This window comes from Patella vulgata, chromosome 7 (genome assembly GCF_932274485.2).
Source record: "Patella vulgata chromosome 7, xgPatVulg1.2, whole genome shotgun sequence".
NCBI classification, from domain to species: Eukaryota; Metazoa; Mollusca; class Gastropoda; family Patellidae; genus Patella; species Patella vulgata.
In genome coordinates, this window is record NC_065885.2 from 9,913,882 (window position 1) to 9,938,292 (window position 24,411).

Consider the following 24,411-nt stretch of genomic DNA (forward strand, 5'->3'; position numbering starts at 1 on the left):
ATAAAGACTAATCAATGAGTATAACGCTGAGTTATACCATTAAGGCTAATCAGTCAGTATAATGTTGTGTTAGACCATTAAAACTAATCAGTCAGTATAATGTTGAGTTACGTTATTAAGACTAATCAGTCAGTGTTGAGTTACGTTATTAAGACTAATCAGTCAGTGTTGAGTTACGTTATTAAGACTAATCAGTCAGTATATTGTTGAGTTACACCATTAAGGCTAATCAATCAGTATAATGTTGTTGGGTTACACCATTAAGACTAATCAGTCAGTATGGTGTTGAGTTACGTTATTAAGACTAATCAGTCAGTATATTGTTGAGTTACACCATTAAGGCTAATCAGTCAGTATAATGTTGTTGGGTTACACCATTAAGACTAATCAGTCAGTATGGTGTTGAGTTACACTATTAAGGCTAATCAGTCAGTATAATGTTGAGTTACACTATTAAGGCTAATCAGTCAGTATAATGTTGAGTTACACATTTAAGACTAATCAGTCAGTATGGTGTTGTTGAGTTACACTATTAAGGCTAATCAGTCAGTATAATGGCGTTAAGTTACATTATTAAGGCCAATGTTGTTGAATTACAACTAATTACTCCTTCTGCCACGGCAACAATAGTCCGTTCTCTTGTATTGTCCCGTTTGGACTACTGCAATAGTTTGCTTGCCGGAATTAACAAAACCACAATATATAAACCGCAGCGCATCCAAAACAAGGCAGCGCAGATCGTAACACAAACTCCTTTGGGAGACCGTATCACCCTTGTACTTATGTCAGTCCACTGGCTTCCAGTGCAAGCGAGAATTGATTTTAAATTGACGTCTCTTACATATCAATGCGTAAATTGTGTGTTGGTACCTTACATGCCATCGAAAAATCTAAGATCAAGTATTAAGAACAACCTTGTTGTCCCAAAATATAAACTTAGCTCTTTTGGAGCTCGCTCATTTAGTGTTGTTGCTGCCAATTTGTGGAACTCGCTACATGAAAATAAATGGACTTGTTATTATTAAAATTCAGTATAAATAATGTTGTCATGTTAACCATTATGACTAATCAGTCAGTATAATGTTGAGTTACACCATTAAGGCTAATCAGTCAGTATAATGTTGAGTTACACCATTAAGGCTTATCAGTCAGTTTGGTGTTGTTGAGTTACAAAATTAAGGCTATAATTAATGTTGTCATGTTCACCATTAAGACTAATCTGTCAATAAAGTGGTTTTGTGTTACATGATTAAAGCTGATCAGTCAGATTGTTATTTGGGTATATCTCATCCTTTTCAGTATGTGAATGAAAGAAAAGGAGATGGCTATATTTCAAAAGATGATGAAAGATCACAGAATGGATCTAGACCACCAATTATAGATGACGATGGTGCCGGGAAGGACGAGATAGATAGAGGACAATGGGGAAATAAAGCAGAATTTCTCTTGTCGTGTATCGGGTTGTCCGTCGGTCTTGGTAACGTTTGGCGGTTTCCGTATCTGGCTTACAAGAACGGTGGAGGTATGTATGATGACGCTTTTTTAATCTGTGCTTAAAATGGTGTTTCTGTTTACCTTTTTATGTGGAGAGTGTGTCGTGGATGCCGAGTGGAGAGGGTATCGTCACTGTCGTGGATGTCGAGCGGGGAGGGTGTCGTGCATGTCGAGCGAAGAGTGTGTCGTGGATGTCAAACAGAGAAGGTGTCGTCGACCGGAGAGGATGTTGTGGATGTCAAGCGGAGAGGGTGTCGTGGATGTTGACATCCAATAAAATAGAACATATGTTTAAATTGTGATATCTTGTAAACAATCCGTCTCGTTTCGTATTCATTGTTCTTGGGGTTTGAAATCATTATTTCATAATTGTCTTTACAGCGGCCTTCGTGATTGCCTACTTTATTCTACAACTGGTTATAGGCAAACCCTTATATTTCATGGAGTTGGTTATGGGTCAGTTTTCTGGAAAAGGACCGACGGGCGTATGGGCAATGAACCCATGTGCCAAAGGTAATATCAATCTATATACGTTTCTTGGGTGTATAATATATCAGTTATTTCAGTAGGAGCAGCAGTGGTTCGGTGGTTAAGATGTTGGCTTGCTAACCAGGATGTCTCGGGTTGGCTCCCGGTGTTGACTGAGAAAGTTACTCGGGATTTTTCGGCTCGTTTTTCCCTTGTCAGCGGTACAGGACGGAGAACATGACGCGTTTTCCCCCTTTCAGCGGTACAGGACGGAGGGCCTGGCATGGTACAGTGTTTAGTCCTTCGGGTGGGACGAAAAACCAAAGCCCCGTGTACACCTTGAAAGTTGGGATACAAAATAAGAGCGGGTTTCAGTGCCATTGTCCTGCCAAAATTTCCCTCATAGCGCACTGTAAGGTACATGCACGTCTTCCTTAGGCCAATCGGATATAAAAAAATATCAATACAAGTCGATAATGTAAAAACGAACGAGGCTTTGCGGAGTTTTTTTTTATTTTCTTTTTACTTTATCGACGAGTGTTGATATTTTTTGATACCAAGAAAGATGAGAAGGTGATTTTATTTATCACCCAACCCTTTCTTACACGCACAAATAAAAAAACATAATTCTTTGGGTATAAATCAAATTCATGTAAAGCGATATCTCCAGTAACATATGAAATTTATCCCACAAGCCTTATCTATTGTAGAATATGTTATTAATAAACGTCATGCAAGGGAGATAATAGTCTACGTGTCTATATCAGGATTCAGACTAGCAATTATTTTCCCATTGACTTCAAAGTACTATAGATTTTGTTTGGTTTGTCAATGGCTCTAATATCACTGGATGTTGCTATCTACTATAACGTCATTATATTGTTTATGTTTCAGGTATTGGTGTGTCTATGGCTCTCATATCACTGGATGTTGCTATCTACTATAACGTCATCATGGCGTATACATTGTATTATTTCTTCTCATCTATGCAAACAACACTTCCTTGGACAGTTTGCAAACCTGTAAGTTTTCAGCGGTTCGTTTTGATTTCCTTGCGTTATCGTTTACTAGAATCAATTATATATGATAGGACATTGTACATTGTACTTTTTGGAAAAACGTTTTAGCAGAGCATTTAATATTGGCAGCAATAACTCTCCATACCGATCTTAAATGTTGTGAGGATTTTCGCTGAAATGTAAAACCGAGGTAATTCTGTGTCAGAATGAAGTAATGACGGGAAACTCCGCCCCCACCACCCATTAAATTAAAATAAGGATACGAAAGTCTCAAATTTAACCCAATTCACTCCATTCTCTATTTATTCTAACATTATAAGAAACTGTTACATCTGAGTGATTTGTTCACGTCATATTGTTTATTTATTTGTTGGGAGCCACGGTGGCTAAGTCAGTAAGACGTCGACTCGTTAGCCTGGAGGTCGCCGGTTCGATCCCGGCGTTAGCCGAGAAAGTTCATCGGGATTGTCCGGCGTGGTTTCTCCCCGAGGTCCTGTGTACACATTGGTGTACACGTAAAATATCCCCTAGCAGTTGGAATTCGATATAAGAGTAGGCCGTAGCGCCGCTGCCCGGGCAAGATTTCCCTCATAGCACACTGTATTTTTTTTATAAACAATATTTTTATTCAGTTTGTCTGAATGGGATAGGGGAACAGGCTAACCCCTCTCCCTGTATGGTGTATGCCCGTCTTCATTAGCCCAGTATAGACGCAGAACAGCAGGACGTTAAACCCCATTTAATTTAATTAATTTATTTATTTGTTTAATTTATATTTTATTAATTTGTTTAGGAATGGGAGAACTGTGTTGCAAAAAGATTTAAGTTTCCAGATAACTGTACTGGTAATGCTACTGTAGACTACGCACTAGAGGAAGCATGTAGATGTACCTTCAACGTAACCCTTGACACAGAAAACTGTACACAACTTAATTATACTGGTAAACCAAAGTCAGCCGCAGAGTTCTTTTTCTAGTAAGTTTCAGGGGCTTGGTAAGGAAGAAGATTCCAAACATAATATTTATATCGTGAGGGGCGGCTTGGGTGGCCCCCTGTCCGATTTCGCCAAGATATTTTGGGCTGTGGGGAACGTGCTAGAGCCCATTGCTAGCATACGTGAGCCACCGAATCACACTGATCAGCAGTGAATATTCACTAGGCCACTACAATCGCTGATAGGGATGACATCGGTGCGAATTAATTAGTTCACAATATTTACTTTTTTCCTTCTGCAAATAAAGGTGTTTGAAGTATATCAGGATAAAAAATATTATCTATTTAGTGTAAATGGGTATATACAATGAGTAAAAAGGCATCATTTTGCCCGGACCAGCTTAAATTACTACGTCTTATGTAAACACCGTGCGCGTATGGAGTCAATGATGACGTCAGTGTAATGAAGAACGCACACTTGAACTTATAACTGTCAGTGACCTTATACAGAGTTATAATACGACTTTCGCAATACCTCTGTGAAAAAGATTGCCACAGTATATGTTTGACACTGGTTGAGCCATATCAATATGTTTGTAGCATGGAAACCATTCATTTATTTCATTTGATAGGGGGCGCCAAAACTCTATACCCATGGCGCAAAGCCCCCTTCACTTAGGCCCCGGAAAGTTTGTAAATTATCCCTAAAAATTCGACTGACTAAACACGTTTAAAATATCTCCTGGTCAAGATGTGATTTAGATGGAGAGTGGGCCTAGATTACTCCACTTATGTGCCCCCCCCCCCCCAACACTACTAGAAGGAGATGAAAGCGTGGTTATTAAACATAATTGAAAAAAGCCGAGGATGATAAGTGGTGTTTAAGGCTACAGTGTGCGTAAGAAAGACCTTTGACAGTGTCCATAATATTATACACCTTGACCGGACCCCCACCACCACCACCACCACCAAACCTTGATACCCCAGGTAAATCCGGATTGGTCCTGCGGTGTGAATTGTTATTTTAACACACTGTGATAATCACTGCACGGCTTGAAATAAAGTAGTAAAGGTATTTACGTGACTTTCAATCACAGACAGGTGCTTTAATTTATAACAATACAAATCATTTCAGTAAGGAAGTTATTCAAAGATCTGATGGAATTGAACCAGAGAATCTGGGCTATCCTCTATGGTGGTTAGTTCTATGTATGATGTTATCATGGATTGTTGTTATAGCATGTTTGATAAAAGGTGTTAAAAGTTCAGGAAAGGTAAATACTTATATGATTACATATATGATTACATATATGATTACATATATTATTACATATATCATTACATATATTATTACGTATATCATTACGTATATTATTACATATATTATTACATATATTTTTACATATATCATTACAAATATATGATTACATATATTATTACATATATCATTACATATATCATAATATATATCATCTTAGATGATAATATCTGTCTTTCAGTCAAGTTGCGTGGTTTCGCCCCCACACTTGCAGAGTTTGCCTGCCAAACCTCGTGGATTTGTCCGGGTGCTCCGGTTTCCCCCGAGGGCTAAAACGAATTATTGAAATGAAATCGTATCATATGTTAGTCCCGACATGACCTAGTTTGTAATCTCTCTTTCTCCTTTTCTCTTTCCCTTCTCTCCGTTTCTCTCCTCTCTCTTTCCATCTCTCCTCTCTATTTACTCTCTCTCTCTCTCTCTCCTCTCCCTCACACGCAATTGACGAGTTGTAAACCCATTTTCTTCAGTGCTGAAATTTGGATATCCTTTTTCGTGTTCAATATTAACCTACTATTTAACACTATTCAATCCCTCTCAAATGCTGGCGACACGATGTTTAGATTATTTTTAATGTTTACAGGTTGTATATTTCACGGCCACGTTCCCGTACGTTGTTCTTCTAATTTTACTCATACGAGGAGCTCTACTAGATGGCGCTATTGATGGGGTCATCTATTTTATCATTCCTAAATGGGAGGAACTCCTTAAACTAGAGGTAAGTTTGGTCGTTGTAGGTACCGAGAGAATAAATGTAGTACACACTAAAACTATATAACTGGTAATCATAACTACGCGTTCATTCGCTTCTCAGGGTTTTATAAGAATGTAGAGGTTTAAACCCCAATTAGAAATCATCAAAATTAAGCGGTTTAGAAACCCCAGATAGAAATCTTCAGCATTTACGGGTTTGTTGTGTGAGGAATTGAAGGCAATTCCTGGTGTCATGATGCACCTCACGTTGTCAGACATATTGGCACTGTTTAATAGTATTATATATGATATTGGAGCGTATAGGCGACAAGATGTCGGACTTGTTCAAGGCAAGCAGAAGGCCTAAATCAAAAAAAAAAGTCTTACATTTTACTCTAACCCAGAATTCCTCTAGGATTGAAGACCGTTTATTATAAAAGAGAAGTAACTCATTTTAACACAAAGAAATTAAGAAGGATTCAGACCACTATTAAGTTTTATACGGAGTACATGATATGCCCAGTAACTTTAGCCTTAATACGGAGTAACCTGATTTGGCTCGAAGAATCTTTCCTTAGTCTCTTTGCCTCCTCCCGTGAAACCACTGTCCACAGATAGGAAGGTTACAGGATTATCATTACGAATTTATATGTATTATTAATTGTTTCATTTTGTTGTTTAGGTCTGGGTCGCTGCAGCCGGCCAGATGTTCTTCTCTTTGAGTGTGTCTTTTGGTGGAATTATTATGTTTGGGAGTTACAACAAATTCAAGAATAATGTTTATCCGTACGTATTCTTCAATAATTATTTTTAAAAGTAGTTAACTTGAAAAATTTACCATTTGAAAAGAGATTTTATTTCCAATTAAATCGTCAAACCAAAAGAAAAAAGAGTACTGTCAAAAGAAAATGTAAATGATCAAGTAAAGGAAATGAAAATGACAACGAGCATGTTGAGCAGGTGTCAGTGCTACAAGTCATTTATAGCACGCTTCATTCGTTAACAAGTTTAGCGAGAGAGAGAGAGAGAGAGAGAGAGAGAGACAGACAGAGAGAGAGAGGCAGAGAGAGAGAGAGAGACAGACAGAAATGGGACTAACATATGGTCCAATTTTATTCAATAATTTGCTTGCGCGTAGGAATCTTTAGCAGTGACTCAATGACAGACCTTATGATACAGCGAGCACACGCTAACCATTCGGCCATCCAAAAGACCTCGTTAACAGATTTAACACCTCGGCCCACGGCCTCTGTGATGAAACCTGTTAACTCATGAAAGCCATGCTATAAATATAACTTATATCAATATTTTCAGAGATGCGCTACTTATCAGTATCATGGATATTATAACAAGTGTGATAGCAGGTTTTGTTATATTTACAACATTTGGAGCAATGGCTAAAACTATTGATGCTCCCATTGAAGACGTTGCAGATGCAGGTGAGTGATTGTTATTCAATTATCAACAATAATGTTTGATTTTACCATTCGGGGACCGCGGTAGTCAAGTGTTGCCTACACGTTGGTGTACATGTGCAAGACCCCTACGTGACAAGGAGTAGGGTCTCTCCCTCTCACTCACGAACAGTGAAATGAATTATAAAGTATTATAGTGTATATTTTTATTTTTGTATATATGTATATTTCAGTTTAGTGCGATATTAAATCATGTTAACTTATGTCTTGTAGGTTATGGTTTAGCTTTCGTAGCCTACCCAGAAGCTTTATCCAACTTCCCTATACCTCAATTTTGGTCCGTCCTCTTTTTCTTTATGTTATTTACCTTAGGTCTAGACAGTGAGGTTTGTATATTTCATAAACTTATTCAATTGTAGCTTAGTAAATATAAATGATATTTTTTGATATCCGATTGGGCTAATGAAGACGGGCATACACCAAACAGTGCGCTATGAGGGAAATTGTGGCCGGACGGTGGCACGGGAACCCGCTCTTATTTTGTATCCCAACTCTCAAGGGTACAAAAATGAAATGGGGTTTAACGTCCTACTGATAAGCACCGACTTAGCTAATGAACGAACAGTTGCCATGCAGTTTGCTATGAGGGAAATTTTGCTCGAACGGCCTACTGTTATTTCGAATTGCAACTGTCAAGGGTTATTTTACGTGCACTCCAATGTGTACACGGGACCGCGAATTTTCCGTACCATCCGAACGACTATTCGTTGTCTGTTGCCAGGTAACAGACCGATAGTGACTACTGTATCCGAATTCAAGTAAATATGATATTATAATATTTTACATTCCGTAAAGAGGGCGTGGTTGGGGCATAAATTACCCGAGAAGAATATCAACCGAGTGGCATAAATATTAGAAGTGGCGTGGGGTTAGGGGTTGCGGGTGATAAAATTTAGAAAAATGGTAAAATCGAACGATAAATATGAATTTAAAAAGTGTGTCATCTATTTACTATTTCGATTTGGCGGGGGACATCAGCCTCACTGTTGGCTTGTTATTGTTGTGAGCTCCTTTGGATGAGACGAAAAACCGAGGTCCCGTGTATATATTGGAATGCACGTAAAAGATCCCTTGGCAGTTGGAATTCGATATAATAGTAGGAGATAGTGCCGCTGCTCGGGCAAAATTTCCCTCATAGCACACTGTAGGCCTATGGCGTATGCCCACCTTCATTAGCTCAGGATAGGAGCAGAATAGTAGGACGTTAAACCCCATTTCATTTCATTTCATTTTTATTGTTGTGAGCAGTGGCGCTAATAGAGTGGCGCAAACTCACGTGGCTCCAGAGTAAATTCACTGTCCCCACACTCCTTAATGTGCCGCTTAGGGTTTTGCAGTTGGCAGTACTAGTTCGGACGTGAAGTTATTTACAGACTCTTGTAGTTGACAATATTAAGTCGGACCTGAAACTCTTTACATGCATTTCTCGGTGGCAGTCTTAAGTTCTTTAAATGTTTTTTTGGGGGGTTAATCTGTTCCTATTTTATGTTTTAGTTTGGATTATTGGAGACCTTACTCACTTGTATTCAAGATGAATTTCCTAAAACCAGAAAATATAAAGGACTAATGTGTGTTGGTATTGGAATAAGTTGTTTTCTGATAGCTCTACCAGTTACCTGTCCAGTGAGTTCAAATACTTCATTTTATACAAACTAAACATAAAGGCTCACCGGAGACATATTATCATAGGCGTACGTAATTTAGTTTAAAACTGGAGAAAGGGAGGCTAAGATTTGAATAACCAATACGGTGGTTGCGATCAATGCAACATCTTATCAAAACTACACCCACTGATAACTTCGCTCAAAAGAAAGTAATTTGAATGACATGTTCAATATAATCATTTTGCATTATCTATTTTTGAAATGGATAATCGAGACTTTGTTTTTTTTATCGTACCTACTTTAATAATGATGATCGAGGCTAAGCTAAATTTCAAAAGTTAAATGACATTTTCAATATAATCATTGTGCATTATCTATTTTTGAAATGGATAATCAAGACTTTGTTTTTTATCGTACCGACTTTAGTAATGATGATTGAGGCTAGGCTAAGATTCAAAAGCTAATATATCTGTTTAGAGTGGAGCAATTTGACTGAAATTTTCAGAATATTCTGTTTACGTTATCTATATTTTAACTATTATAGCGAGAATGGTCAGCGCTTTATCTAAATCTTACATAATGTTCCTTTAATAAGGAGACGAATTAATATAAGTCCTTGGCTTGATTTTGAATCCTTCCTTTTTGACAATGTTTGTATTTAACGTCTTATCTGAATAAATATTGTTTAAGTCAACCATTAGTATGATAAAATGCTGACAACAACAAATTATTTTGGCTTGTATATATGTATTGTTGCTAAATTGAATTATTTTTTAATGTATGTTGTAGGGTGGTGATTATATTGTGACGATCATGGATCATTATGGAGCAGATTTTTCTGTCCTATTTTTAGCAGCTTGTGAAGTTGTGTCGGTTGCATGGGTATACGGTAGGTTATTCCTATTCTATAAATAAGTTAGTTCACTTACAATCTGTCACACAGAATAAAACAATTCTAAGCGTAGCAATATGGTGGACTGTAAAGGGGAATTACTCTAACTATATTCATTTTTAAGACACACCAGGAAAATTGAAATGAAGTGAAATAGGGGTTAATGCAGGGACGAGGTGGGGGTTAAAATGCGGATACGAGGCCAACCAAAAATCCGGCGCGGCTCTTTTCGAACCACCCAAACCGACCCATCAAATCCAAGATCACCCGCTTTACCCCATTTCGGCGTTGATAAGCTGCAGATCGGCGCCGCTGGACCCCAGACCGGTGCCGATATGCCTCAGACCGGCCCGGATAGACCTCAGACCCGCGGTAACCCCAACCCCAACCCCTAAGTATCATCTCCACCAATTTTATGGTCAAAAATGTCAGTATGATTAAACAAAAAATCCGGATCGGCGGCGCCAAACGAGGCCTCGTTCGTGATTTCACGTTCTACTGTTCTGCTCCGACTGGGCTAATGAAGACGGGCATATGCCATACAGTGTACTACGAGGGAAATTTTGTCCGGACAGTGGTGCTACGGCCTACTCTTATATCGAATTCCAACTGCCAAGGGTTCTGTCAATGTGTGCACGTCAATGTGTGCACGTGGCCACGATTTTTCGTGCCACCCGAACGACTAAGACTTGTAAAGCAAAGGTTGTCCCCAGCATATAAATGAAATAGGAAATCGGTACCAATTTTGTCTGATCTTACTGGACAGAAATAGTCAAAGTGTAGCGAATGTTTAAAATGTCGAAATTTAGTCTTCATATCAGACAGCAACGATACACCAATATAAAATAAAGCATAACAAACAGTCCGACAGTGGCGCTACGGCCTACTCTTATTTCAATTTCCAACTTTTAAAGGGATCTTTAACGTCCTGTCTGCTCGAAATTTCCTAGCTATGCCTTGTACCATGCCTTATGTACGACACCCACCACTACTCATCGCTTACTGGAGATATCTTTATTAACCTGGATGTCAGTAGCTACTGTGCAGGAGATAGACTCGAGCATGTAAATATCTGTTAGTGTTGCCATATGTGTAATCCAATTGGCTCTCACATCAGGAATTGTTACTCAAAGAACATATTACAACGCTGTCGCCTGTCAAACCTCGTGGGTTTTCTCTGGGTTCTCCGGTTTCCCCTCACTTCTAAAGACCCCTACGCGCAAGCAAACTACTGAAATAAACTTGAACTATATGTTAGTCCCGAAATGACCAAGTTTGTGTCGAGTGAACGTTAAACCCCATTGCTCTTTCTCTCTCTCTCTTTAGCATTGGGAAGAAACCGATGACCCGGACAGGCGACCTTACTCATTGTCACATACAAGCGGGGAGTCGAAACCACCCCACTTGACTCAATGACAGACCCTGTGATGCACGCGTTAACCATTCGTCCACCCAACACCCCGAATACGAAGAGAAGCGAGTATTTCATGTTCATACGGAGTAATATATGGAATATCGCGTTGCGCACAGGGGGTTTGCGTAAACCAGAGAATAAAATGCAAATCGGCCATTATACATGTAGTTCGGTGTATCCATCCCAACCTTGGGTCCGTGGAAAAAGTATGGCGTTGCTCGAAGCCAAAGGGTTCCTCGGGAGGTCTACGTTGAAAATGGGGAAGGGAGCGGGGGTGAAAAAAGAAAGCCAAGTTGTTTAGACGATGAGTTTCAGTAGCCGATATAATGGTCACTTTATGCAGGAATGGCGATCATGATAATGCTACAGGGTTGATGTTCCATATCTTTCATCAGAATGATGTTCAGATTCCCTCTCCCTCTCCCTCTCCCTCTCTCTCTCCGCTGATGAGAATATTTTAGATTTGATCAAAGGGATATTTTTTCTTGATTATGATTTCATTTCAATAAGCCAAATTACGATATTGTTGCAGGTGTTTTACGGTTTTGGAGAGACATAGAATATATGTTGGGTAGCCGTTCTATTACTTGGCCTTTCTGGACGGTCTGTTGGGCGTTTATAGCACCTTTACTCATCACAGTAAGTACCTATGTTTATATAGCTCTATATAATATTCTAAAATACAAAGAAAGCCATAACATGAAGCTTATGGCTAGATGCGTTGCTAGGCTAGATGCGTTATGAAGATTTCAAGAAAGGGAAGTGACGAACGTGTTTTGGAACGTGTTTAAACAGTTGTATAACATATGTATTAATGACTGACAACAATATTGTCCTTTAAGTTTTATATTCAACGGTCTATGGTTTTAAATCCTAACTATAAATTAGCCATATCAATAACTTTTTATGTTCAATGGTTGTGAAATGAATGTTGAGTAAATACCAGTTTTGTTGTCTTTCAGTTACTCTTCATCTATAGAATGGTAAAATACTCCCCACCAACATACCCAAATGATGAACCTTTCCCCGAATTTGCTCAAGGTATAGGATGGGCGTTATCAGCCCTTGTCATGTGTCCTATTCCTATTTATTTCCTGTACAGTTTCTTTACAGCCCCCGGTGATTTTATTGAGGTAAGTCACCTTTCAATGTACCTTTTCATTGGCAGAAAGTTCAAATTATAGTGCAAATTCTGCTTCTTGGCGAATAGAAGGGTTAAATTCATAAGATATTTTAGTTTTGTGAATAATGGGGAGAGAGAGAGAGCGAGAGCGAGAGGTAGAGAGAGAGAGAGAGAGAGAGAGAGAGAGAGGGGGGAGAGAGGGGTTTTTCAACTGCCCATGGTTCTTTTTTTTTAAGTGCACACCAATAATACACTAATGGACCCCGTTTTTACTTCCCATGAGAACGACTATAGGGACACTTTCCTTTTCAGCCTCACAAGAGAGAGTAATGGGGTTTAACATCCACTTGAAACAAACTAGGTCACTTTGGGATTAACATATGGTTGAATTTTATTTCGATAATTCACTTGCGCGTAGGGGTCTTTAGCAGTGTGTGTGTGTGGGGGGGGGGGGGCGGATCATTGAAAAATCCCACGAGGATGGACAGGCGAACCTACTCCTTGTCACGTACAACCGGGGAATCGGAACCCCACCAGTTGACTCATTGACAGACCTTATGATACAAAGCGCACGCGCTAACCATTCCGCAATTGAAACCCCTTTGTGAATAAGACTCCATATGCAATGTTAAAAGCATTCTCTGTACAATTTGTTAGGATTATTTCAAATTTCTTGAAAATGCCTACAAACAGGAGTCAAATTACTTAATGAGAAACATGGTTGTAGCGATAGGCCGCGTTAGAGGTCATACGAGCGGCTTTTAACCCTATGACATCAGACATTTGATTAATCAATCAGCATTGATGTTACTAGTAGATTACCCACAGTTACGTGCAAAACATGCCCAAAGGCCGCCGTAACAGACCGTTTCATTGGCTAATAGCTCTCACATCATTCAGAACACGTCAATGATAACAACTCTTCCAGATCCTAGTGTAGTAAAGACAAGTAAAACGAAATTTTGAACTATAAAAAACAAACGAAATAGGATCTGTGTTTTAATCAGATTGTCAATTCAAGTACGGTCGACTGGGCATGCTTATTTCTTGGACGTTTCCGCATCGATTGATTGACTTTCATAATTCAAAGTTTTCGGTGATATGACTTCACAATTCCACGGTTCCTGGTCCGTAGCACACTAGTATTTGTTAAAAAGAATTTCCCATCAAAATTCAATCTCCCCTTTCCTGGTTTATTCCAATGGATATGGGGAATATTAATCCAAGCCCATGAACACACATGGCGCCGCCAATGGTGGAGATCGTACTGTAATATTTTCTTCTTGTTTTTGTATTTACCGAGGTTGAAAATAATATTTTCGTTTTTTTTTTGTATTTACAGAGGCTGAAGTTTATAACAACTCCCTCAAATAAATGGCAACCAAATGATGGTAACAGAGCATATTTAACACAAACTCATGATGCAGTCCAAATGGGAAAATATGGCGTCGAAAATCCAACATTTAACTGAAGAATTAAAATATATCAATTCATTTAAAACTGTTAATAAGTGATCGGAAAACTACTGCGTTTACAAAAGTTGATTTAGTCGTTAGTTATGTAGCGAATTGAATTTGGTCGCATGTCCCAAACGTTAAATACAAGTAAGCTTTGCAGGGATTTAGTATTCCCTAAACTTTTAGAATTTATTGTTTAACATCCAATGAAAGATTTATTTGTTGGGGTTTAAATCGAAATCAACAACTTATTATAAAATGGTAGAATAAAATTGTTTTGAGAGATTATTTCTTGAAATATTAATTAAGAGATGTAAGTATATTTTGTACCCTATAAAACTTATTGTTAGACACAATGTGTGTCGTATAGTCAGACAACTTATTGTTATTGTCAGAAAACTGATTGTTAGACACAACGTGCGTCTTATTGTCATAAAACATATTGTTAGACACAATGTGTGTCGTATTGTCATAAAACTTATTGTTAGACACAACGTGTGTCGTATTGTCATAATTTTTTTTTGCTTTTAGTCTTTTTGTTTTTCTAATACATATAATTAATGCTCGTTATTCCCTTTATTATAAATACGTAAAGGCACAAAATCTCTATTCTTAGGAACCTTAAACATACATTATGCAAGGGCTGAATCTGCCTATTGCAGATCTTTCTTTAGGTTTGTAATGTTATAGAAACTATTAAGTAGACAATTATTAACATGACAAGACCATAATCAACTCTCGATGCCATCTTATGTGTCGGATTGTCACTGGATTTTAATCTGATTTGCTGCTCAACGTCCATTGATGATTAAATCAAAAAATGGATAATCGAAACCATGTTTTTTTTTTTTATCGTACCGACTTTAGTAGTGATGACCGAGGCTAGGTCGAAAAGTCAATTGCTAATATCTCGCTTCTGAGTGTAGTAATTTGATTGAAATTTTCAGCATATTCCCTTTAGATTATCAAGTTTTTAACTATTATAGTGAGAGCTATCAGCTCTTTATCTGATCTTCAATACTGTATCTTTAAGGCGGACAAATGAAATGAAATGAAATGAAATGAAATGGGGTTTAACGTCCTACTGTTCTGCTCCTAACCTGGGCTAATGAAGACGGGCATACGCCATACAGTGTGCTATGAGGGAAATTTTGCCCGGACAGCGGCACTACGGCCTACTCTTATATCGAATTCCAACTGCCAAGGGATCTTTTACGTTCACGCCAATGTGTACACGGGACCTCGGTTTTTCGTCCCATCCGAAGGACTAGACAGCTTTCCTTGTCAGCCCCTCCGTCCTAAGGCGGACAAATATCGGCCGAAAAGCATATGTTATTGTAATAAGCATGCCTATAAACTCATTTAGATTAAATATTTAAAATTTTTATTGCAACTTCTAATCCGTTATGTTCGGCGAAATACTCGAGCAGTCGAAATGGAATGGCTGTCGCTTGTTCCTGAGTAGACCAGTCTACATCGGGAGTACGGTTTGATACGACACATTTGTTTTTTACCAAATTCATCAAGTCGCCTCATTATAAAATGTGTCTACGGTTGTATGCCGTCTATGACTTGCCATCTTTTTATTTTTCAAAATTAAAATATTTTTCTTAGCCGGGTGTGCCGCTATGTTTTAATGTTTTCCAAGGTGTGCCGTTAGCAAAAAAAGGTTGAGAACTGAGTTAGAGATTCAGCAACTTTAATATAAAATGTTTTATATGTCATTTTTAGTTTTCGAATATTTATTTTACTTTATAATTTGGCGCAATATAGCCCGGTTGGAGCTGAAGTGCCATTAAACCACATTTCATTTCATTACTGTACTTTTATAAAGATAAAAATATTGGGAAAGTGGTTGACCTATCAATACCGTCGACCAGCGATACTTCCATCCCATTGAGCTGTCTGAACAGTTAACGGGTAAAATGAACATAAGATTAGTTATCACACGCGTTTCCATGTAGACCTTCCAGGCGCAATTTCATTTGTCAACGGCAAAACAATGCTCGTTTCTGTTTAGTAGTGTTTGGATATTTTTTTTTTGTTTACAAATTCAATCATGACGCATTTTATTTTATTTGGTCTTATGATTTTACACACAAACTTGCCTTTTACAGTCTATTTTTCTGTAAGATTAATAAAATATGTTTTATAGATATTTTTGTTGTTATTTTATCTCTCACGTTTGCTGACATAAATTAACATTTTGTACACGCTAATATACAACCTTGTTTCAGGCTTGGTTTACCCTTATCAGTGGTGCAGGCCAGCTGTCTAGTCTTTCGGATGGTACGGAAAACCGGGGACCCGTGTATACACTCGCGTGCACGTAAAAGATCCCTTGGCAGATGGAATTCGATATAAGAGTAGCCAATAGTGCCGCTGACCGAGAAAGTTCACCAAGATTTTCCGGCGTGGTGTAGGACGGAGGGCCTGACAGGGACATCTGTCTAGTCGTTCGGATGGTACGAAAAAACGAGGTCCCGTGTGCACATTGGCGTGCACGTAAAAGATCCCTTTACATTTGGAATTCGATATAAGAGAGGCCGCCTGTTCTGTGTTTCAGAGAAAGAAAAAGATGGGTTTAACGTCCACTCTACACAAACTAGGTTATTTCGGGACTACCATTTGGTACAATTTTATTTCAGTAATTCGCTTGCGTGTAGGGGTCTTTAGCAGTGGGAGGAAACTGGAGGACCCTGAAAAAAACAATCGAGGTTGGACAGGCGACCCAACTCCTTGTCACGTACAACCAAGGAATCCACACCACGCCAGTAGACTCAATGACAGACCTTATGACGCAACGCGCACGCGCTAACCGTTCGGCGATTTAAACTCCCCCGATGTAGATACAAGTGATGTACTCATTTTTTTTTAGTATTACATGTATCTCAAAATTTACCCCATATATCAACCTGATCAAAATACAGATCTATATTTCGTTTCGTTTTTTTATAGTTTCGATGGCCTCCACTACAAGAAAATCTGACCGGTTGTAGTGGGGGGTCGCATCAGAGGTCATACGAGCAGCCTTTGGCCCTATGACGTCAGAAATTTGATACCCACAGTTCCGTGCATCGCACGCCAAGAACTCGCTGCAACAGATCGTTTCCTTGGCTAATCCTTCACATCAACTAGACTACCCAACTCGGCAAACCTAAGCAGATTCCAGTACCCTACATCAAGCCTCGGCTGTCTGACATAGTCCGCGATTGGAACTACTTTTAAGTTCCCGGATTACCAACGGCGTTGGCCATGACGACGCCTTTAAAGAATGTTTAATCATTTCTAAGCCTGAAGCTGTTTTTTTTTTTTTTTTTTTTTTCAAGTTTATCCGATTTTCTTCAAACAAGGACAACTTTGCAGTACTGAAAATTCTAAACACGCTTCGAACGACGCAATTTGGTTAACTTCTTTTTAAAAGTGGCAAGTTTTCCTAATAAGTAAACCGGTGCCGAATCGTAATTGTATAGGCGTAGGTACATATCACTTACAGTCATACAGCCGAGGCTAGATGTAGAGTAACGGAATCCACCGATGTTTTCCGAGTGCAGCCTACCAATCTGTGAAGCTAAATGTAGACAGCAAATATTTAAATCGTTTCTTTCAACAATGTTTATTTAAAGTGTCTACACTAGAGCATACAGCAGTATAAGAAGGCGAACACTGATTGTGAATTATATATAAAGGACAGTATGAATAGTAACAAGCCCAACAGTTCAATCAGTAACAAAAGTATCAATGATTGAATGAAATATTACATTGTTTCATGTTATGTTTAAAAAAAAACTTTTGTTTGACTAAATTCCAGATTTACAATAAATATATAAATATTTATGATTAATTTAAGCATTTTTTTCTGATTTTTGGGTGTGCAGGGGGGGGGGGGGGGGTACATTTTTATTTGATAATCTCTTACCATTTAATATGATTCAATCGATAATAATTATAGGAGAGGGGAACCATGTGGGCCTACTTTTATTTTGGGGATTGGGTCGGGAAGGGGGGCATTCTTTTTTAAAAATCTACATAATTTTTTTTCTTGTACATTTTCATTTTTGTCTATATAATGGCACCATTTCAGATGATCCAATTGTGTTAAAGGAGAATGATGGCACTATACACTTTTAATGATATTTTTTGTTGTACATTTTCTTTTTTATCTATATAATGGCACCATTTCAAATGATCCAATAGCACTATACCAAACAACCAATGTTCTCAGATTCTACAATAATCATCCTTTAATGCTGGCATTCAAGAAATCAGCAACAGCATGAACCTTATCAGGCGCCAGGAAACTTTCATGAGAACCATCACAGAATTTGGTCATGACCTTTCCCGTACAGACATCGCCTAATCCATAATCAGGTCCTAGATTTACTGCATGCTCTAAATCCGTTTTAATCCGGATTAAATGTATATCACCTGTAAAATAACATTTTTCAGCAAATAAGATCTCCACTGGAAATGAAATGGGGTTTAACGTCCTACTGTTTTGCTCCGAACTGGGCTAATGAAGACGGGCATACGCCATACAGTGTGCTATGAGGGGAATTTTGCCCGGACAGCGGCACTACGGCCTACTCTTATATCGAATTCCAACTGCCAAGGGATCTTTTACGTGCACGCCAATGTGTACACGGGACCTCGGTTTTTCGTCCCATCCGAACGACTAGACAGCTTTCCTTGTCAGCCCCTCCGTCCTGCATCACTGACAAGGGAGAACCACGCCGGAAAATCTGGATGAACTTTCTCGGCCAATGCAGGGATCGAACACCCGACCTCCAGCGTCTTGCCCACTTAGCCACGTGATCCCCCGATCTCCAATGGAAGAAACTCTAAATCTTAGAAGGGGCTTGTCTGTCCCCGCCCCCTCCCCAATATCCACAAATGTGTCAATCAACAATAACAAATACTGTTTTATCAAGAAAATTTATCATATATTTGAAATCAAATCAGGTATGAACTTCACGAACTGCCATCGATCAAAGAAAACCGAATTTTGTTCGAGTCTTCGTTGCGAATTTAATAAAAAAAAACATCTGCAAAGTGTTCACAAGAATGTGGGAGTATCAAATGAAGAAAAATATATCAAATATTTTACAAAAAAATTGAAATCGAACAAGCAAAACGAAATTAAAATCTAGAAATTATTTGTTCTTTTAGAGATGGTTTAACGTCCACTCGACACAAACTAGGTCATTTCGTGACTAACGCATGGTTCAATTTTATTTCAATAATTCGCTTGCGTGTAGGGGTCTTTAGCAGTGGGAGGAAACTGGAGGACCCGGAGAAAACCCACGAGGTTGGACAGGCGACCCTACTTGTCACGTACCATCGGAGAATCGAAACCACGCCAGTTGACTCAATGACAGACTTTATGATACAACGCGCACGCACTAACAATTCGACTTCCCCCCCCCCTCCACCCCGAAGAACCTTTAGGATTTACAAGACCGGTTCTCACTTGTCAGGCGTGGGACATGACAAAGAACCTGAGGCTATTTTTTCAGATAAAATCTTTCTAGATCGACAAACGAATTTCCACCCGTGAACACATTGGCGTGCACGCAACATATCCTTTGGCAGTTCAAGTTTGAACCTTATGATACAGCACGCACATGCTAACCATTCGGCCATCCAACCCCACTTTTTTATTTTGGAACATACCTTCGAATTTGTGTGATTTCATCTTATATTTATCAGCCATTTTAGCACCACTTATCAATTCACGTGCTTTCTCCTCTCGCGAGATCCTTATGACCTCCTGTGCAGCACAATACAGCCCATCATTATGCCTTGCTTTAATAAGCTTGTGTTTTGCCGTAAGCCATTTTGTTTTCGCTGGATTGGGACTGAAATTGTAAAAAGAATACACTTTGTCTTTTAGCAAACAAAATTTTTCGAATAAGACCGCCTTGTTCAAGCTGTTTTATATTGATTTAGACAAAATGTCGAACTTAATGAGGAAGAATGCATTGTTAACTAGTGGATTAGCACAAAATCTCCAGTCGGTCATAGTGCGAATTGTATACGCGAACAACCAGACACATCGTCTACACTATCTTGTCGAGATTAATATTGGTTAAAATAGACAACATGGGTCTAGATCATTTCCAGGCCATCATAGGGGTCTTTAGTAATGGGAAAAGACTGGGGGGCCCCCGGGAAATCCCACGGGGTTGGGCAGGCGACCTTACTCCTTATCACGTAGAAAAGGTGAGACCAAGATGAGCCGGAGAAAACTGACGAGGTAAGGAAAGCAATCCCACTCCTTGTCAAGTTCGCTACCGGTGTGGGCCGAGGAAGTTCATAGAAGTCTTCCGGCCTGGTTTCCTCTTGTCAGTTGTGCAGGACAGAGGGCCTGACAAGGGCGGCTGTCTAGTCGGTCAAATGGGACGAAAAACCCGTGTACGTCAAAGATCCCTTGGCAGTTGGAATTCAATATAAGAGTAAGTCGTAGCGCCGCTGTCCGGGCCAAATTTCCCTCATAGCACACTGTATGGCGTACACCCGCCTTCATTATCCCAGCCGGAGCAGAACAGTAGGATGTTAAACCCCATTTCATTTCATTTTCCTTGTCAAGTACAAGTGTAGGGTGGAAACCACACAAATTGACTCAATGCTTGACCCCATGATCTAAAGCACACGAGTTAGACGATCCTGCCACCAAACCTACTTTCATATATCTTTTACTTACCTCACCACGACGTTACCCATCAAGAAATTAACCGCTATTTCAACTCTCTCTTCTGTCGATGATAAACCTTCCAAAGCTTTGGTTATCAAACCCTTCTGTTTTATAGGACCAAACATATTGATGAACCATAACAGAAATCCTACTTCCATTTGTTCATCCACCTAGTTATTGAAAATAAATGTTAGAGAGAGGGGGGGGGGGGGGTGAGAGAGGGAGAGACAGAGACAAAGGTGTGTGTGTGTGGGGGGGAGGGGGTAGAGAGAGAAATGGGGTTTAACATCCACTTGACATAAATAGGTAATTTTGGGACTAACATGGTTCAATTTTATTTCAATAATTCGCTTGCGCGTAGGGGTCTTTAGCAGTGGGAGGAAACCGGAGGACCCGGAGAAAACCCACGAGGTTGGACAGGCAACCCTTCTTGTCAGGTACGATCACGTAATCGAAACCAGGCCAGTTGACTCAATGACAGACCTTATGATGCAAGCGCACGCGCTAACTATTCGGCCATCCATCCCCGCTTCCTATAGTTATTGAAAATTAACGAGTCAGTAAGGGGAATATAATGGAAATAAACTATGGTATACGTTAAGCAGTGTGCTATGAGGGAAAGTTTTGCCTGGACAGTGACACTTATAGGATCTGGTGGATTGTGTATATCGTCTGCTATGAATGCGTACGTAACTAATGTACGAAAATTAAATGTCAGCTAGATTTTCCTCTGCAAGTAAGGTCTACGGTCTGTCTTTCAGATTGCTGTGAATGCCGAATGTTTAGAACATTTCGATTCATCCCATGTTGTACATACAGAATGGAAATGGACCATTTGTGTCGTTATTCCATTTAGAGATTTAATTTTTACAATATTGAAGTTTGAAAGCTATATAGTAAATATATTAGTATCTTAGCATAGTTAACCGTGCATTAAAATACACCTTTATACAATTGTTGTATGGCTATTTACCTTTCTGATTGGTGATTTGACAGATGTGATGACACTTCTAGGTATTCTATCATAAATAAACTGGATCTGGGCTTTGACATAATTAGGAGAACCATCTAACATTACAAGGTATTTCACCTATATAAAAACAAAATGTTTTACTTACATGTAAAGTACTTTCATTTTTATACACTAGTCACGGTTTAAGGAGCACTCGACAAAAACTGTCATTTCAGAAGTAACATATGGTACAAAAACTATCTTTAATGCAACTCAGATGCTTTTTAAAATATATTATCAGTTAGTGTTTCTTAATGACCTCGCAATTATTTTTATCATATTGCCTTACCGTTTTGCCCTTAGCTTGTAACTGGAGTGCTAACTCTAGAGCTATCATTCCACCATACGAATAACCAGCTATGTTATACGGCCCATCTGGGTCCATCATCTCTAAAGCATTTAGATAATACCTTCAGAAAAATACAAAAAAGAATGTTTAATCCGAATTATTTTACTAACCATTACAATTTTCTGATAACCGAGTCTAGTGTTCAATCCCTGTTGTCAAGAAACCTTCAATAGAGTTACTTCCCTTGATCGCAGGAGAATTAAGGAACGGGTGGTATTCAAATTAACAACTGATTTAGATATAGTTATCAAAGGGTTGAAATAAGCAGGTGTCGCGTATAACCCCCAAATGCAAAACGAAATATATTTTCGAAATAAAAACAATTTAAAATGCATATACTTAAAATCACTGCACGTTGTTTTACATGCATAGACACAGCCACTGTTGGGGGATCACGGTGGCTAAGTGGGTATGGCGCTGGCTCGCTAGCCTGGAGGTCGGGTGTTCGATCCCTGCATTGGCCGAGAAAGTTCATCCAGATTTTCCGGCGTGGTTCTCCCTTGTCAGTGATGCAGGACGGAGGGGCTGACAAGGACAGCTGTCTAGTCGTTCGGTTGGGACGAAAAACCGAGGTCCCGTGTACACATTGGCGTGCACGTAAAAGATCCCTTGACAGTTGGAATTCGATATAAGAGTAGGCCGTAGTGCCGCTGTCCGGGCAAAATTTCCCTCATAGCACACTGTATGGCGTATGCCCGTCTTCATTAGCCCAGTTCGGAGCAAAACAGTAGGACGTTAAACCCCATTTCATTTCATTCACAGCCACTGTTGATAGATATAGTGGGTGTGTTTACCACTACTTACCCGGCCACGCTATTGGGTGTGTTTACCACTACTTACCCAGCGACACTATTGATAGATATAGTGGGTGTGTTTACCACTACTTACCCAGCCACACTATTGATAGATATATGTTGGGTGTGTTTACCACTACTTACCCAGCGACACTATTGATAGATATAGTGGGTGTGTTTACCACTACTTACCCAGCCACACTATTGATATATATAGTGGGTGTGTTTACCACCAACGACACTATTGACAGATATAGTAGGTGTGTTTACTACTACTTACCCAGCCACACTGTTGATAGATATAGTGGGCGTGTTTGCTGTTCTTTGTATTCCACAACAAGCGAAGTTCAATTTCTCTGCTAATGGCTTTAATATCTTCACTCCGCCTACAAAACAGAAAAAGCTTAACTTATACCCACATGCTTATACGTATTATTTGTACCCTTGGACATAGAAACTAAATGAAATGGGGTTTAACGTCCTGGTTTTGTCCCATCCGAAGGACTAGACAGCTGTCCTCGCCAGGCCCATCGTCCTGCACCACTGACAGGGAAAACAACGTCAAAAAGTCTCGATGAAGTTTCTCGACCAATGCAGGGATCGAACACGTGAGCTACAAGCTAGCGAGCCAGTGTCTTACCCACTGTGGCCCCCTCTCTGAAACACAAGAGCTGGGTAACACATTCCATAAGTACTTTGGATACGGTATATCAATTACCTATAATTGGATGTACAATATACAGTGGTTTGCCCTTTTTAGTATTAAGTGGTATAATGGTAGGTTCAAATTTACTGGATATTAGACCTCTTTTCATTTCCGGTGTACAAGGTGATCTCGGTGGACCAACTAACAATAAATCTACAGTTGATGGCAGATCAAGGCTGAAATAAAGAGAGAAAAGGGGTTTAAAATCCACTGGACACAAACTAGGTCATTTCGGGACTAACATATAGTTCAATTTTATTTCAATAATTCGCTTGCGCGTAGGTGTCTTCAGAGAAAACCAACGAGGTTGGACAGGAAACCCTACTCCTTGTCACGAACAACCAGGGAATTGAAACCACACCAGTTGACCCAATGACAGACCTTATGACACAATGCGCACGGGCTAACCAATCGGCCATCCAACCCCGCCAAGGCTGAAATAAAACGAAACTGTCTTTACACGAGTATAAATTATCATGCACAGTTCCATACCGGTGTGCATGCGTATGTCGCGAAACGTTATCAGTCATTTACCATTAAAGTTTTAGTTTCATTCTAGGTGGTTATTGGCAGGGTTCCTAAATTTAATGTGTTAACTTTTTCGACTGGATACTAGTTGAAGGTCCAAGGGTAACAAGATCTCTAAAACTGGCACAAACTGACTAAAGGATCCAAACCAGGAATGTACTTCTGATTCGCTAGCGCTAAAAGTCAAATCTTGCAATTATTTAGGTAGGGCGGAAAGCAATTTCAGACCATGTACATAAATTTTGGAACTCGATTTGTCAAAAGAAAATCATGGCAAAGCATATCAAATGTCGCCGCTAAGTGCAGAATAAATTGAAATGACCGCATTTAAATTAATGTATCTCCAAAAGCTTGCCGAACATTTTAATTGTAAAGTTTTTTAGCTCTCAAACATAAAACATCGATTTGCTGTCTGGAAGAAGACTTAATATAGTACAG

The 24,411-nt window shown here is 39.2% G+C and overlaps 2 protein-coding genes across 3 annotated transcripts in view; one reads left to right on the top strand and one right to left on the bottom strand.

Annotated features, from left to right (window-relative positions):
* The window catches only part of LOC126828863 (sodium- and chloride-dependent glycine transporter 1), a 34,131-nt gene extending 18,083 nt beyond the window's left edge, over nt 1–16,048 (top strand). The window contains exons 2-15 of the mRNA XM_050558937.2: nt 1,300–1,522; nt 1,876–2,007; nt 2,857–2,984; nt 3,775–3,956; nt 5,050–5,188; nt 5,816–5,950; nt 6,608–6,711; nt 7,240–7,364; nt 7,614–7,726; nt 8,895–9,023; nt 9,794–9,893; nt 11,843–11,949; nt 12,273–12,443; nt 13,776–16,048. Of these exons, the coding sequence (XP_050414894.1) occupies nt 1,300–1,522; nt 1,876–2,007; nt 2,857–2,984; nt 3,775–3,956; nt 5,050–5,188; nt 5,816–5,950; nt 6,608–6,711; nt 7,240–7,364; nt 7,614–7,726; nt 8,895–9,023; nt 9,794–9,893; nt 11,843–11,949; nt 12,273–12,443; nt 13,776–13,904 (1,917 nt within the window). The 3' untranslated portion in view covers nt 13,905–16,048. The remainder of the gene's footprint in view (nt 1–1,299; nt 1,523–1,875; nt 2,008–2,856; nt 2,985–3,774; nt 3,957–5,049; nt 5,189–5,815; nt 5,951–6,607; nt 6,712–7,239; nt 7,365–7,613; nt 7,727–8,894; nt 9,024–9,793; nt 9,894–11,842; nt 11,950–12,272; nt 12,444–13,775) is intronic.
* A 1,442-nt stretch (nt 16,049–17,490) lies between these two features.
* Nucleotides 17,491–24,411, bottom strand: part of LOC126828847 (fatty acid synthase) — a 37,858-nt gene continuing 30,937 nt past the window's right edge. Inside the window, exons 30-36 of one of the 2 annotated variants that reach the window (XM_050558859.2) lie at nt 23,458–23,621; nt 23,020–23,125; nt 21,886–22,006; nt 21,558–21,674; nt 20,594–20,688; nt 19,564–19,748; nt 17,491–18,318 (exon numbers count right to left, since the gene is read on the bottom strand). In XM_050558859.2, the coding sequence (XP_050414816.1) occupies nt 18,128–18,318; nt 19,564–19,748; nt 20,594–20,688; nt 21,558–21,674; nt 21,886–22,006; nt 23,020–23,125; nt 23,458–23,621 (979 nt within the window). In that variant the 3' untranslated portion in view covers nt 17,491–18,127. Of the gene's footprint in view, nt 18,319–19,563; nt 19,749–20,593; nt 20,755–21,557; nt 21,675–21,885; nt 22,007–23,019; nt 23,126–23,457; nt 23,622–24,411 lie in introns of both variants that reach the window. The other variant, XM_050558858.2, reaches the window with a different exon arrangement.